The 16,847-nt window shown below is 45.1% G+C and overlaps 2 protein-coding genes across 2 annotated transcripts in view; one reads left to right on the top strand and one right to left on the bottom strand.

Annotated features, from left to right (window-relative positions):
- Positions 1-16,847, bottom strand: part of LOC309562915 (uncharacterized protein) — a 523,709-nt gene that overhangs the window by 341,847 nt on the left and 165,015 nt on the right. The window lies entirely within an intron of this gene.
- The window catches only part of LOC309564456 (uncharacterized protein), a 32,256-nt gene that overhangs the window by 4,647 nt on the left and 10,762 nt on the right, over positions 1-16,847 (top strand). Inside the window, exons 2-3 of the mRNA XM_082269086.1 lie at positions 385-575; positions 16,057-16,192. Of these exons, the coding sequence (XP_082125212.1) occupies positions 385-575; positions 16,057-16,192 (327 nt within the window). The remainder of the gene's footprint in view (positions 1-384; positions 576-16,056; positions 16,193-16,847) is intronic.

The following is a 16,847-nucleotide window of genomic DNA, read 5'->3' on the forward strand; positions in this document are numbered from 1 at the left end:
AATGCGCTAGTTGCTAAATCAGGTGATGCTGAAAATAGATCCAAGGCTCAATAATGTTCGGGAGCTGGGCCTCCTGGAAGGGTGACCATCCAGCGGAGTTTGCAGAAGGGTTCGTTAAAAATCTGCTGGGCCTCACTGAGGTTTCTCCAACCTACGTCGTTGAACGCACTCATCGCGTACCTACAGGACGGGCCATACCTGAAAGGAATCCTCGTTCTTTCTTGGTCCGCTTCCTCAATTACAGTGATCGTGACAAGATCCTCTTAGAAGTCCGCAAACACCCCGCGCTTCCTTACAGTAATCCCCCCCCCCCCCCTCCACACTTCCCTTCGGTAATACCCCCCTCGCTTCCTTAAGGTAATAAGTCTGTCCTGCTATTTTCAGATTTTTCCGCCAAACTACAACGCAGGAGGAAAACTTTCAATGGTGTTCTTAGGAGGCTTTGTAAGACGAATATCAAATATAGCCTTCGAGTTCCATATGAAGGCTCAGTCCGCTTCTTCGACTCTCCGGCTGATGCTGATGATTGGCTGAACAACCTATCACATTGCTTTAATCTTTTCATGATAGGTGGTGTAACCATAAAATGCCATCTAAAGTATGCAGGCATCTGGGGTAAAGCTGTCCACATAGACCGTTCACCTCACCGCTGTCAGTCTGCAGTCGTGACCTGGGAAGACTACCCTGCAGTGGAGCCATCTGAAAGCGAGGCTTGAAGCGCTCATGGAGCGCAGTGTGGAAGGGATGACGTAGATGGCGGTGAGGACGACGGTCTACGTGGACACCTTTACCCCGGATGTCTACATACTTCGATGTTCCTGTTTTAATCCTCAACCATGTGAGTTGCTAAATGTTGAACCTTCAATAAATGTAACCATATTGCTACACTTAGAGGCGCCCTCTTCTCTTTTATGCTCAGGTGTGACGTGACGCTACTTCTATAACAAGACATCGCTTGTTTATCAAGTTAAAATTTTGTAAAAAAAATGTTGCATGTCTTGCAAAACGCTCTCAATCCAAGGTTTTACTGTACTGTGATTTGTTCTGCTTAGACATGTGCGGTTTGTTTCGTACCGAATAGATATTCTGATTTTTCGTTATTTGGATATACACTGCCTGGCCAAAAAAAAAAAAAAGTCACCACCTGGAATTAACTAAGCAACTAACTCAGCATGCAGTAAGTCTCCTATGGATAGTTACTGCATGTTCCGAAAGAATGAGGTCAGCTGACTACCTAAATATACGGAATGACCAGGTTATTCCATCAATGGATTTTTTCTTCCCTGATGGCACGGGAATATTCCAGGATGACAATGCCAGGATTCATTGGGCTCAAATTGTGAAAGAGTGGTTCAGGGAGGATGAGACATCATTTTCACACATGGATTGGCCACCACAGAGCCCAGAACTTACCCCATTGAGACTCTTTGGCATGTCCTTGAGAAGGCTTTGCGCAGTGGTCCGACTCTCCCACCATCAATACAAGATCTTGGTGAAAAATTAATGCAAAAAAATGAACACTGGATGGAAATAATTCTTGTGATATTGCAGTAGTTTATCGAAGCAACGCCACAGAGAATGTGTGCCGTAATCAAAGCCAAGGAACTTTTAGAATGTGTGACCTTTTTTTTTTTTTTCTTCCCTGATGGCACGGGAATATTCCAAGATGACATTCCTAGGATTCATCGGGCTCAAATTGTGAAAGAGTGGTTCAGGGAGCACGAGACATCATTGTCACACATGGATTGTCCTCCACAGAGCCCAGAACTTACCCCCATTGAGAATCTTTGAGATGTCCTTAAGAAGGCTTTGCCCAGTGGTCCGACTCTCCCGTCGTTTGGTGAAAAATGAATGCAACACTGGTTGTGAACCAGCACGGAGACCCGTGTGAAACATTAACAGTTCCTATCTGTTTAGATGTTTGGCATGACGATACTTCAATAAATTCAAGCAACTTCATTCCATGACGGAGTGCAACCTATTTCTTGTTCTACAAATACTTTCACGGTGGTGAGCCGAGGGGAGCACCCAGCTGGATTGCAGATCACAGCTGATTGAGCCTGAGCGGTGGTGATCAACCCATTGAGAATCTTTAGGATGTCCTTGAGAAGGCTTTGCACAGTGGTCCAACTCTCCCACCATCAATACAAGATCTTGGTGAAAAATGAATGTAACACTGGACGGAAATAAGTCTTGTGACATTGCAGAAGCTTATCGAAACAATGCCACCGCCAATGCGTGCCGTAATCAAAGCCAACGGAATATTAGAGTGTGACCTTTTTTTTTTTTTTTCTTCCTTGATGGAACGGGAATATTCCAAGATGACAAGGCCAGGATTCATCGGACTTAGATTGTGAAAGAGTGGTTCAGGGAGGATGAGACCTCATTGTCACACATGGATTGGCCACCACAGAGACCAGAACTTCACCCCATTGAGAATCTTTGGGATGTCCTTGAGAAGGCTTTGCCCAGTGGTACGACTCTCCCATCATTTGGTGAAAAATGAATGCAACACTGGACGGGAATACATTTTGTGACATTGCAGAAGCTTATCCAAACAACGCCACCGCGAATGTGTGCCGTAATCAAAGCCAAACAAATATTAGAGTGTGTGACTTTTTTTTTTTATTCCCCGATGGTACGGGCATATTCCAAGATGACAATGCCAGGATTCACCGGGCTCAATTTGTGAAAGAGGTTCAGGAAGCACGAGGCATCATTTTCACACATGGATTGTCCTCCACAGAGCCCAGAACTTCACCCCATTGAGAATCTTTGGGATGTCCTTGAGAAGGCTTTGCCCAGTGGTCCGACTCTCCCATGGTTTGGTGAAAAATGAATACAACACTGGACGCGAATAAATTTTGTGACATTGCAGAAGCTTATCCAAACAATGCCACCGCGAATGTGTGCCGTAATCAAAGCCAACCAAACATTAGAGTGTGTGACCTTCTTCCTTCTTCTTCCTTCTTCCTTCTTCTTCCTTCTTCCTTCTTCTTCCTTCTTCCTCCTTCTTCCTCCTTCTTCCTCCTTCTTCCTCCTTCTTCCTCCTTCCTTCTTCTTTCTTTCTTTCTTTCTTTTTCCTTCCTTCCTTCTTCCTTCTTTCGTCTTCTTCTTTGCTTATTTTTTTTTTTGTTCGGACTTTTTTTTTTTTTGTTCTGACTTTTTTTTTTGGCCAGGCAGTATATCTGAATCCCTATATTACAGTACAAACTAATTTAGCCAAATTCTCAGAATTAAAACAAAATTCATCCAAATTTCCTAAATTCGAGTCGATATTCGACTCGAATTTTATAATCGACTGTAAATTTATTTCTGAAATCAAGGACTTTGTGTGTTATTAGAGTAACATTTGGAAATAATGCTGTTTCTTTTTTTTTTGTTTTTTTTTTTGTTTTTTTTTGTTAAGCCAAAAATTAGGTCATTGTAATCATTTGATGAAGATTTTTCTTTTGGTCGTTCACTTTTCAGGTGTAAAATTGATAAAAAGAAATCGGTAAAATAAAAATATATAAAAGCATTTGTACCGGACGTTATTTTTTTTTTTTTTTCCTCAGCTGCCTAAAACTTCTGCCCAGTATTGTACATAGTAATATGTTGGAAGTAATCTACTACTTTTATTACCCACGTCTGGATCAGAAGAATTACTTACCCCCCTTCATGACCAGGCCATTTTTTTGCTATTTATCACTGCGCTACTTTAATCACTTCTGGACCGGAAGGATTTCCCCCTTAATGACCAGGCCATTTGTTGCGATTCGGCACTGCGTTACTTTAACTAACAATTGCACGGTCGTGCAACACTGTACCCAAATACAATTGATGTCCTTTTTTCCCACAAATAGAGATTTCTTTTGGTGGTATTTGATCACCGCTGCGATTTTTTTTTTTTTTTTTATTTTATTAAAAAAAACGGAAAATTTATATCAAATACTTACCGTAATTTTCCTTTCCTGATGGACTCCATGGCAGCATACGTATCGGGTTTGGCCCCGCCTCCAAACCTACCCATAGGACCTCACTCCCATAAATCTTTGCTCCTGTTCAGCACACGTGTTCTGTAACTATCCTCCACAGAAATCCGGGAGGGAACTCCTGCTGCCATGGAGTCCATCAGGAAAGGAAAATTACGGTAAGTATTTGATATAAATTTTCCGTTTTCCTGACAGACTCCATGGCAGCATACGTATCGGGAAATAACTCGCCGTACACACAGGGTGGGCAGGTGCTGAACAGAAAAGTTTTAATGCATTTTGTCAAACAGACAGGACTTGCAAACCAAAATTCACAGAAGAAAGAGCCGCTGGCTCAACACAGTAATGGGATAAGAAAGTGTTAATAGAGGACCACGATGCTGCTCTGCAAATGACTTCAGGAGCCACATGTCTGGATACTGCCCAGGAGGTAGAGATGCTCCGCGTCGAATGAGCTGTAACTACTGCTGGAGGGGTCAAGCCCTTAGCCCTATAAGCCCACTGGATGGTCTGGATGATCCAAGAGGAAATGGATCTCGTCGAGGCTCTTGAACCTTTGTTTTTTCCATAAAAGGTAACGAAAAGATGTTCTGATTTTCTGAAAGAGGAAGTGGCATTTAAATATCTCTTAATACACTCTCCAACATCCAGCGGATGAACCGAAGATTCTTCCTCTTCCTGTCTAAAGGTTGGTAATACTGTTTCTATGTTTTCATGGAAGACAGAGGTCCTTTTTGGTCTCGCATCCAGCATGGGGATGAGCACCACTCTGTCAGGAAAAAAGGTTAAGAAAGGCTCTTGTGTCCCAAAGGACCCAATTTCCGACACTCTTTTTGCTGAGGTTATAGCCACCAGAAACACTGTTATCAGTGTAAGCTCTCTTATGGTCAAAGAATCAAACATGTCTTGAATTTGACTCGCCAGGAAATCCAGAACTAGTGGCAGATCCCACTTGGGAAACCTGGGTTTTCTCTGAGGTCTGATTCTCACTGCCCCTTGGAAGAACTGACGAATTAGGGCATGAGTGGCCCAGGAGATCCCTGTAAAAGCAGAAATAGCCGAGACCTGGACTCTGAGCGAACTCACTGATAGAGGCAAATCCAGTCCTGATTGGAGAAAGCTCAATACATCCTGGATCTTAATTGAAGATTGAGGATCAGGCCTTGTATTCAGTTGTGCAGAAAATTTTTCCCAGATTCTCTGATACACCCTGTTCGTTGAGCTTCTTCTAGCACTAAGTAGTGTCGAGATTGCCGTTTCTGGACAGCCTAAAGCCTGTAACCTCCTCCTCTCAACATCCAGACCTTGAGATGTAAACGGTCTGGGCATGGATGGAGTACAGACCCCTGGGACAACAGGTCCGGTCTGAAGGGTAGCGGGATTGGATCTTGGACACTGAGTAGCGTCAGAAGGGGAAACCATGGCCTGTTCGGCCAGAAGGGAATCACCGCCACTACCTCCACTGGCTCCGACCTGAGTCTCCGAAGGAACTGCAACACAATCGGAATTGGTGGGAAGGCGTATGCCCTGTGGAATCTCCACTGATCCGAGAGTGCATCTATCCCTGATGCTTGTGGATCTCTGAATCTTGAGTAGTACTTCGGCAGTTTGTGATTGCAGGGGGAGGCGAAGAGATCTACCTCTGGAGAAAACCCCAATGTTAGGATCCAGTCGAACGTTTCCTTGTGAAGGGACCACTCGTTGTTGTCCAGATCCACTCTGGACAAGAAGTCTGCTTTGACATTCTGGACTCCTGGAACATAAACCGCTGAAAGATTCGAGAGATTTTTCTGTGCCCAGGACATAATCGGCTCCACTTCCCTCAATAGGGACCAGCTGCGTGTACCCCCTTGTTTCCTGATGTATGCCACTGCTGAGGTGTTGTCCAGGCGCAGCATGACAGGTTGGTCTTTTGTCAGGTGAGCAAATGCTCGAAGAGCTTGGAATGCTGCTCGGAGTTCTAGTATGTTGGATACTATTCCTCGAGTGGAAAACTCCCACCTGCCCTGTGCCACCTCCGACAGACAGTGGGCACCCCAGCCTATGTTGCTGGCGTCCGAGGTAACCACTACCCACGGAGCTGGTTTCAGAGAGTGGCAGTTCAGCAGGTGGTCTCTGCATAGCCACCAAGGAAGACTCGCTCTCATTGAAGGGGTTAGGAAGATGCGTTGATCCAGATGCCACGTATCCCATTGCTGAAGGAATCCCTTCTGAAAGGGTCTCATCCTCCACAGGGCCCACTTCACCATGGGGACTACTGCGACCATAGTCCCGATCACCTTCAGACATTGACGTGCCTGAAGATGAGAGGATGAGAGGGCAAAGCGAATCCTGTCTCGGAGAGTCCCTATCTTTTCCTCTGGAAGAGAGATAGTCGCCTTCTCTGTGTCGAACAGAGCGCCCAAGTAGATCAGGGACTGAGTTGGAATCAGGTGACTCTTCTCCTTGTTGAGTAACCAACCAAACTTCTGGAGAGTGGACACGACCTGCTCCAGATGAACTAATAGTTGGTCTCTGTCTTGGGACAACAGGAGTAGATCGTCCAAATAGTGGTGAAGACGGATACCTTTCAATCTCAGTAGGGCTACCACGGCCAATAAGATTTTTGAAAAGGTCCGTGGAGATGTTGAGAGCCCGAATGGGAGACAGATAAACTGAAGATGTAATCCTCCCACTTCGAACCGGAGAAACCTTTGAAAATCTTCGTCCACAGGGACATGAAAGTAGGCGTCTTTCAAGTCGATGGACACCATCCAATCTGCCGGCTGGACTGACTGCTGTATGGACAACAGGGTCTCCATTTTGAACCTTTCTTTTTTTATGAATTTGTTCAAGAAGGTCAAATCTATTACTGGTCTTCCATGATCCGTTCTTCTTTTGGACCAGAAAGAGCGGAGAATATATTCCTTGGCCTCGCTCTGACTCTGGAACGGAGATGACAGCCCCTTGAGCAATGAGAGCTTCGACGTAAGAAAACAAAATCTGACGCCTTTCTTCTAGACATGGTATGGCAGTAGGCAGGAACCTTGAGCCTGGCCTCTCCTTGAAGACCCACTTGTGGCCTGAAGACACCGTCCTGACGGCCCAGGGGTCCTGAATCGAAGCCGCCCAGACATGTCGGAAGGAGCGTAGACGTGCACCCACCCGACATGTCTGAGCGGGCCCACCTTCAAAAGGACTTAGTGGGCTCGCGGTCCCCAGAGGAGACATTCTTTGTCGTCTTCCTGGAAGACTGTCTGGATCTCCAGTTCCGGTTGAACTCCCGACCAGGTCTATAAGAACGAGCTTCCCTGGCCCGGTCAGGCACAAATTTTCTGGTAGGCTGTCCTTTCTTGACGTTGAACTGGCGCCGATCCTGGGGAAGAAACCCAGACTTACCGCCTGTAGCCCGGGTTATGGCCTCGTCCAGTTTATTCCCGAAAAGGGAGGACCCCTCAAAGGGAATACGGCACCAAACTTGCTTTGATGCCGGATCCGCCACCCAAGGGCGGAGCCAAAGAGCTCTCTTAGCTGTGACCGAGGACAGCATAACTCTTGCCAATAGACGGATCAAGTCTATGGAAGCCTCCCCAAGGAACGACGCGCCCAGCCTAAGCTCCTGGATTGGAGCGCTTCTGGCCACCTCCTCCGAAACAGATCTGACCGATTCGTCTACCACATCAGCCCAAGACTCCATGGCCTTGGATAGAGCAGCCAAAGCCAGGACTGGCTTACAGGCCATACCTGCTGTAAGGTAGATTCTCTTCAAATCAGAGTCCATCCTTCGGTCCAACGGGTCTTTAAATGAGACCGTATCCTCTAAGGGAAGGGTCACGTGCTTGACCAGTCTCATGACTGCTGCGTCAACTAGGGGAGGGGACTCAAGATGTTTCACATCATCCTCTTTGAAGGGGTAAAGTTTAGCCATCTTGGATACTAAGGAATTCTTACGTTCCACCTTTTTCCACTCCTCCAAGATGATTTCACCCAACTCTCCCAGGAAGGGAAAATTAACACGCTCCTTATTGAGCTGTTTAAAGTACTTCTTCTGCTTGGGAGGGGGAACAGCTGACTCCTCCCAATTTAAGGTCTCTCTGACCGCTTTAACCAGGGAAGGCACCAAGGTATATTCAAAACCCAAGCAGGGATCCTCATCTTCAGAGTCGCTACCTGACAAGAGCATCGACTGATGGCTTGTGTGGGCTGACTCGAAATCTTCCTGTACCTGTAGTGCTACAGGGGAGGGGCTTGGGGAAGCCGTTGCAGTGTCTTGAGAACGACTGACACCCAACTCTGCCAAAGAGTCCTTAACCACTCTCTTGACCAAAGCCTCAATGCGCTGATCGGAAGTATCCCTTTCTCCCGCAGCCTGGGAGAAACATCTATCACAGAAAAGCTTCCTCTCCGGGACACTAGCGCCACAGCCTCTGCAACCTGCTTTGTCAGGTCTCCGTGCGTGGCTGGCTGAAGTAGATGATTTTTGATGATGTGAGCCCGAACGGGACTTTCCTGTAGAGTGCCGGTGGCGAGAGCTTGAGCGTCTTTCACTTCTTTGAGAAGAGTGCCTAGTCTCTGAACGAGGAGGGCTGTGAACAAGAGAAAAAACAGAAAAAACAGACAGGAAGCTAGGAACACTTGAGTTCCTACCCCCACCCCCTATAACCCACAGCCCCACTAAGAAGCCCCAAATACCTGTTAGGGGCGGGCTGACCACCGGAGGGCAAAGTAGCTTCCATTCTGATGCTGACCTACAAGAATGAGCCGGACAGCAATGTCAGAAAACCAGCAAAAGAGGAGGGGGGGGGAGGGGGGGGGGGGGCTCCCGGGGGGCTCCCAAACTGGGGCCAGTACTTCACCAAGAACCAGAGGTTAGCAGGCAGAGCGGCAACGAACAGCAGGCGTCCAAAAACCGATCAGATGCGGAGTATGGAACACCCAGTATCAGCAGTGTGTATAAACACAACACTGCTGACAGTTCTGGGGTTTAAATATGGCGCCTGGTGACGTCATCAGCGCTCGCCGCCGACGCCAACTCACTGCGCATGCGCCGCGCTCTTACTGCGCACGCGCGAGAACCAAGCCTCGTTCTGGAGGCGCCGCACATGCGCAGTAGCGCACCGCACCGGCGGCCGGTCAGGAAGTGAACCGCTGACCGGCCCCGGACCACTAGCCACCAGGGAAGGCAGGAAAGACCAGGTAAGAGAAAAAAAAAACATATAAACAAAGGCAAATATAAGCATATAACATAGCTGCCATGGAGTGTACTCACGAACCGCAGACCACCAGGGATGGATGCACACCGGACTTATCTCTTTCAAGGGTACCGGCCACCCGCAGCAGCTGGGCTTTTTGGCCAAGGCTGCTACATCTTCGCCCCTCCTCCATACCCCGCAGCAGCTGGGGCTTATTGGAGAGCTCCATACCCGACAGGTAGAGCCATCCATCACCCGGAATCCATCTTCAGGTAGGATATCAGGTAATCCTTTGGAGGACAAAAAAAGAACACGTGTGCTGAACAGGAGCAAAGATTTATGGGAGTGAGGTCCTATGGGTAGGTTTGGAGGCGGGGCCAAACCCGATACGTATGCTGCCATGGAGTCTGTCAGGAAAAATATTTTATTATAGCAAAATAAAAAAAAATGTTATTATAGCAAAAACGCTATAAACAAAAACAATTCTGAAAAAAAAAAAAAAAATTTTTTTTTCATATTCTGCTATATAACATTCCTAGTAATTTTTTTTATTTTGCATTATAAACAAAAAAGAGCAAAAAAAAAAAAATTTACATTTTTACTTTTCTGCTATAAAACATACAGTAAAAATTTTTAAAAAAAATCAAATTTTTTCATAAATTTTAGGCCAATTTGTATTCTGCTACATATTTTCGATTAAAAAAAAAAAGTCCCAATAAGCGTATATTGATTGGTTTGTGCAAAAGTTATCGCATCTACAAACCATATTAAGGGCACATGACCTGGTATGGTTCAGGAGGGGGGCGCTTGCTCATCCCCTCCCCTCCCTTTCCTGACCTGGTGGGCTGCATGCTTGGATAAGAGTCTGCTTTGGATTTGGGGATGGGGGGGGGGCATTTTCTTTTTTAATTTCGGCGTGGTGTTTCCCTTAAAATCCATACAAGACCTAAGGGCCTAGTACAGGATCTGGGGGGACCCCATGCCTTTTTTGTTTTTTATTTTGGTGCCTGGTTTGGATTGGGGGGGCCCTCACAGTTTTTGTATGTTTTTAACTGGAATTTCTTTAATTTACATTCTGCTGACAGTGGGGAATCCAGCTGACCGCAAAAACAAATTCCAAAAATGAATGCATCCGAAAACAATGTCAGTGTCTGTATATAAATGGGGGACAAGGAGTGGAGTTCTGCTCAGGACAGGATCTTTTCTGTAAGTTGGGAGGTGGGACCTACATGCACCGGACTTGTTTTTCTAGCACATCCTACAGATGCTCAATTGTCAAAGTCAACACCTCAAACGTGTTGTTCTCCTCAAACCATTCTTGAACTGCCACTGCCATTAGGGAATACTGTTTCCATGAAGGGGTGTAGGTGGTCACCAACAATGTTTAGGTAGCTGGTATGTGTCAAAGTAACATCCACGTGAATGGAAGGAGCCAAGGTTCCCCAGCAGAACATTGCCAAAAGCATCACATTGCTTCCGCTGGTTTGCCTTCTTCCCATCCTGCACTCTCGTGCCTTCTCTTCCACAGCAAAGTGACGCACACCCACCCAGCCATCCACATGATGTAAAAAAAAATGTGGTTCCAGGCCACAAATGTGGTTCAGACCAGGTCACCTTCTTCCATTGTTCCGTGCTCCAGTTCTGATTCTCACATGCCTATTGTTGGAGCTTTTGGATGTGGTCACGGGTCACCATGGACACCCTGACTGATCTCCGGCTACACAGCCCCATACACAACAAACCGCAATGAACACTTTTTCTGCTTTCAACACATCAACTTCAAGGACAACATGTTCACGTGCTGCCTAATATATTCCTTCGACTTTCAGATGCCATTGTAACGAGCAGTGTTGGGGGTAACGAGTTACAAAGTAACGAATTACAGTAACTACATTACTTTTTTTGGTAACGAAGTAACGTAACTGGTTACAATACTAATATTGGTAACTACACTACTTTACTAGGCTATAGGAGGTAACTACACTACTTTACTAGACTATAGGAGGTAACTACACTACTTTACTAGACTATAGGAGGTAACTACACTACTTTACTAGGCTATAGGAGGTAACTACACTACTTTACTAGGCTATAGGAGGTAACTACACTACTTTACTAGGCTATAGGAGGTAACTACACTACTTTACTAGGCTATAGGAAGTAACTACACTACTTTACTAGGCTATAGGAGGTAACTACACTACTTTACTAGGCTATAGGAGGTAACTACACTACTTTACTAGACTATAGGAGGTATCTACACTACTTTACTAGACTATAGGAGGTAACTACACTACTTTACTAGGCTATAGGAAGTAACTACACTACTTTACTAGGCTATAGGAAGTAACTACACTACTTTACTAGGCTATAGGAGGTATCTACACTACATTACTAGGCTATAGGAGGTAACTACACTACTTTACTAGGCTATAGGAGGTAACTACACTACTTTACTAGACTATAGGAGGTAACTACACTACTTTACTAGGCTATAGGAAGTAACTACACTACTTTACTAGGCTATAGGAGGTATCTACACTACATTACTAGGCTATAGGAGGTAACTACACTACTTTACTAGACTATAGGAGATAACTACACTACTTTACTAGGCTATAGGAGGTAACTACACTACTTTACTAGGCTATAGGAGGTAACTACACTACTTTACTAGGCTATAGGAAGTAACTACACTACTTTACTAGGCTATAGGAGGTATCTACACTACATTACTAGGCTATAGGAGGTAACTACACTACTTTACTAGGCTATAGGAGGTAACTACACTACTTTACTAGGCTATAGGAGGTAACTACACTACTTTACTAGGCTATAGGAGGTAACTACACTACTTTACTAGGCTATAGGAGGTATCTACACTACTTTACTAGGCTATAGGAAGTAACTACACTACTTTACTAGGCTATAGGAGGTAACTAGACTACTTTACTAGGCTATAGGAGGTAACTACACTACTTTACTAGGCTATAGGAGGTAACTACACTACTTTACTAGGCTATAGGAGGTAACTACACTACTTTACTAGGCTATAGGAGGTAACTACACTACTTTACTAGGCTATAGGAGGTAACTACACTACTTTACTAGACTATAGGAGGTAACTACACTACTTTACTAGGCTATAGGAGGTAAGTACACTACTTTACTAGGATATAGGAGGTAACTACACTACTTTACTAGGCTATAGGAAGTAACTACACTACTTTACTAGGCTATAGGAGGTAACTACACTACTTTACTAGGCTATAGGAAGTAACTACACTACTTTACTAGGCTATAGGAAGTAACTACACTACTTTACTAGGCTATAGGAGGTAACTACACTACTTTACTAGGCTATAGGAAGTAACTACACTACTTTACTAGGCTATAGGAGGTAACTACACTACTTTACTAGGCTATAGGAGGTATCTACACTACTTTACTAGGCTATAGGAGGTAACTACACTACTTTACTAGGCTATAGGAGGTAACTACACTACTTTACTAGACTATAGGAAGTAACTACACTACTTTACTAGGCTATAGGAGGTATCTACACTACTTTACTAGGCTATAGGAGGTAACTACACTACTTTACTAGACTATAGGAAGGCGCTTTCCTGTGTTACCCAAGCCGTGCGATACAACCGTTATTTGGAAGAATAGAGAGGGATGAAGTTTATGACTTTTTGTTGCACTTTATGTTTTATTCTGTTTTTTCAGGTTTTCTTCTCATGTTTCCCAAAGCCTGTGTTTATACAATAAACTCTATGCAGAAAGAGTGTCATGTATCTTCTTCTACACGGTCAATTAAGAAAGAGGAAAGTAAAGTAATAAGTAGTGAAGTTACTTTTCAAATGCAGTAACTAGTAAAGTAATCTCGTTACAATTTACAGAAGTAACTAGTTACATTTTTTGAGTAACTACCCCAACACTGGTAACAAGATAATCAATGTTATTCACCTGTCAGGGGTCATAATGTTATGGCTGATCGATGTACAATACATACATAAAACAGAGACGTTTCTTGGGGGCTGCAGATCCTTTGGGCTCCACAAGGTGGTAATCTCACTTCTACCCAGACAGGAAGTGTCTATAGAATACAGGAAGTCTCTATGGAAGACAGGAAATGATGTCAGGTAGAAACAGGAAGTTCCGGGTCAGAGGTGAGTCAGCAGGAAGTAGAGAGGAGACGTTGCTGAAAGTAGCAGCAAAGGAGGTACTAAGATTTATTTTTTTTTCTTTGTACAGATCGGGGTTGGGAGTTCTAGAGGATGGGAGAGGCTCTGGAGAAATTCCCGAGGTGAGCATGGGAGGAGGTGATGGGGGAAATAGAGAGCAGCTCATGGGAGGAGCGGAGAGGGTGGTTTGGGTGATAAACTGAGACAAAGCTGGTGATGTAGCTCAGGGCAGAACTGTGGGTGGCTTTCTATGTGGTTGTTAGTATTTTTTTTTTTTTTTTTGGGGTTGACAGAGCTGGGTGGAGGACACTGAATTGAAGCCAGGGGATGGATTGGCTGAGAGGGGTGGAGGACACTGAATGGAGGCAGTGGAGGGATTGGCTGAGAGGGGTGGAGGACACTGAATGGAAGCCAGTGGAGGGATTGGCTGAGAGGGGTGGAGGACACTGAATGGAAGCCAGTGGATGGATTGGCTGAGAGGGGTGGAGGACACTGAATGGAAGCCAGTGGATGGATTGGCTGAGAGGGGTGGAGGACACTGAATGGAAGCCAGTGGATGGATTGGCAGAGAGGGGTGGAGGACACTGAGTGGTTGCTAAAGGTGGATGATTCTGGTAGCAGCATTCATAATAGACTGAAGAGGGGATATCCTCTGTAGAGGTCGCCCAATGGATGGGAGTTAGAGTATTTAGGACGAGAGATAAGCTGGGAGTGAATTTGTTGATTTGAGGTTTCATTGGTTAAGAAGGGGCATATTTTGGGGGAGGAGAAGATGGGTACAGGAATGAGAGTTTAGGGAGAGAAGACCTTATTGTGGAAAGAGTGGTAGAAGTAACATATTACAGGGAGGACAGAGTAGTTGTCAGTCTCTGAAGAAAAAAGCTGGATGGAGAAATACAGGTTCACTTGCCGTCTGTCAGGAGCTCTGTTTGTAGATGCCTTAGATCAATGTCGTGCTTTAAGTGCAAGGGCACTTCATTAAAAAATTAATTATTGGTCTACAGGGAAACCAGCAAAGATCACATGACCAATGAGGATGAAGGAGGACTGGAGTTACATGACCGAGAGTATATTAAACCTCATCCTGGAGATCATCTACCTGCTGACCGGAGAGGTGAGAGGCATTCTGGGAGGTCACATGACATCACTCTTATCTCTATTAATAAAACACAGACCTGACCGGAGAGGTGAGGAGGATTCTGGGATTCTAACATGATATTCCTATTGGTTCTCCAATACAGAGATTTCCTCTTCTGAAGTCAGGTGATCATATGACCATCACAGTGCCTCCATGTGACTCCCTAAAACCTGAGAGACACAACATGCAGAAGATTCTAGAAGTCACCAAGAAGATGATGGAGCTGCTGACAGGAGAGGTGAGCGGTGCTGGGAATTCTGGGACATTATCCAGTAACAGACAAGGGATGTGTCTGGATGGTGACTGTATCATTGTGTGTGTCAGGTTCCTATAAGGTGTCAGGATGTCACTGTCTATTTCTCCATGGAGGAGTGGGAGTATTTAGAAGGACACAAGGATCTCTACAAGGACGTCATGATGGAGAATCAGCCGCCCCTCACATCACCGGGTAAGAGGAGACTTTATTGTAAAGGAGAGAGCAGTACGGAGGCTCCACCTAGATCCCCCATCATCTGATAAACACATAGAAACAATGTATTCAGTCAGTGTGTGTGTTTCCTACAGATGGATCCAGTAATGGGAACCCACCAGAGAGATGTCCCCGTCCTCTGTATTCCCGGGATTCCACACAGGTCAATATTAAAGAAGAGATAAAAGAGGAGGATGATGAGGATGGGGCGATGGAGGAGTCAGAGTTTTCAAAAGGACACAAAGACCAGGACGCCATGGTGGAGTCATCGAGCTACAGAAACCCACCAGAGAGATGTCCCCGTCCTCTGTATTCCCGGGATTCCACACAGGAAGATCACAACTATGCAAAACCTGATCAGGTAGATGAGGAACAATCACTGATAGTATCATTAGGATCTGTACATTATCTGCATTGTTACCATTGATATCATTTTTATTATATATTCAGAGTGGAAATCTGAGAGATTCTAAAGTTGAGGTTAAAGAAGAAATAAAAGAGGAGGATGATGAGGATGGGGTGATGGAGGAGTCAGAGTTCCTTAATGGACACAAAGATCTGTACCAGGACACCATGGTGGAGTCATCCAGGTACAGAAACCCACCAGAGAGATGTCCCCGTCCTCTGTATTCCCGGGATTCCACACAGGAAGGTCACACCATCCCTCACCATCATCAGGTAGATGAGGAAAATCACCGATAGTTATATTTTATACACAAGCTTTTTCGTTACGATTAATTTATTTATATATTTAGAGTGGAAACCTCTGGGATTGTAATATTGTTGTTAAAGAAGAGTATAAAGAGGAGGATGAGGAATATGGTGTGATGGAGGAGATTTCAGAAGGACACAAGGATATGATGGAGCCACCAAATACCAGGAAACCACCAGAGAGATGTCCCCGTCCTCTGTATTCCCGGGATTCCACACAGGAAGGTCACACCATCCCCCACCATCATCAGGTAGATGGAGTTGAGGGTCGGGAACATAAAGTGATTGAACACTCTGACATGTGGAGACGATGTGTGGACTCTACAAGATGATATTTTCTATGTGATCTCACATCATAAATACTTCTATGTTACAGATGTTATTTTCTGCCATTCTGTTGGTTTAGGGTGAAGATCTGATGAAGATGAAAGTTGAGGGTGAAGTAGAAGAGACGTATGTGAGGGATGATCAGCAATATACGGAGGAGGCTGGAATGACGAGGACATTCATAGAGGAGGACACTCCTACAGAGATCAGCACAGGTGAGCCGTAATATATTCTTCTCTTATCTCTGCTCTGTTACTGCACACTGATTGGTCCAGAGTAGGGCGGGCGCTGAGTGATATCAGCTAATAATAGGTATATAATGGTCACCTCCCTGTACTGATACCCGTCCTGGGGTTCAGCTGGCAGTATTAGGTTGTGTGTCACTCCTAGTTACAGTAGCACAGATATGAGAACACAGATTGAACCTTTCTTAGGTTGGTCCCTCTTCTTCCAGCAGACTTATAGCTAAATGTTACCATAGAAAAGTGACAGCAGAAAAGCCAGAGTAGTCTATCGAGTCTGTTACCATAAAACTGTATTAAAAGTCTCATTGGGGTAAGGACTGACGTTAAAATCACGTATCTTCTCAAGAGAAAGTACTGCTACAAGTTCCCTCCAGTACTGCATTTCACCAGAAGCCTAGGCCTATGGTCACTTGTTCTATGGTAAAGAGTCTTCAAGTCAGGACTTTGACCCTCTTATCTTCGAGAGATCACATGACCCAGTGCCTAGGCTTGTGGTTGTGTAAAGAGCATGGACCTCCCAGTCCCCATTGGTTCCTGCTCTTCTGACAAGGCTGTGTAAATGTAGAAGTGATCTGGGAGGAGGACCAAAGGCCCTTTGACTGAAGAGGGGAAGAGTCCCAGCTGG

The sequence above is a fragment of the Pelophylax lessonae genome (genome assembly GCF_965119305.1).
Source record: "Pelophylax lessonae genome assembly, chromosome: 9".
NCBI lineage: Eukaryota > Metazoa > Chordata > Amphibia > Anura > Ranidae > Pelophylax > Pelophylax lessonae.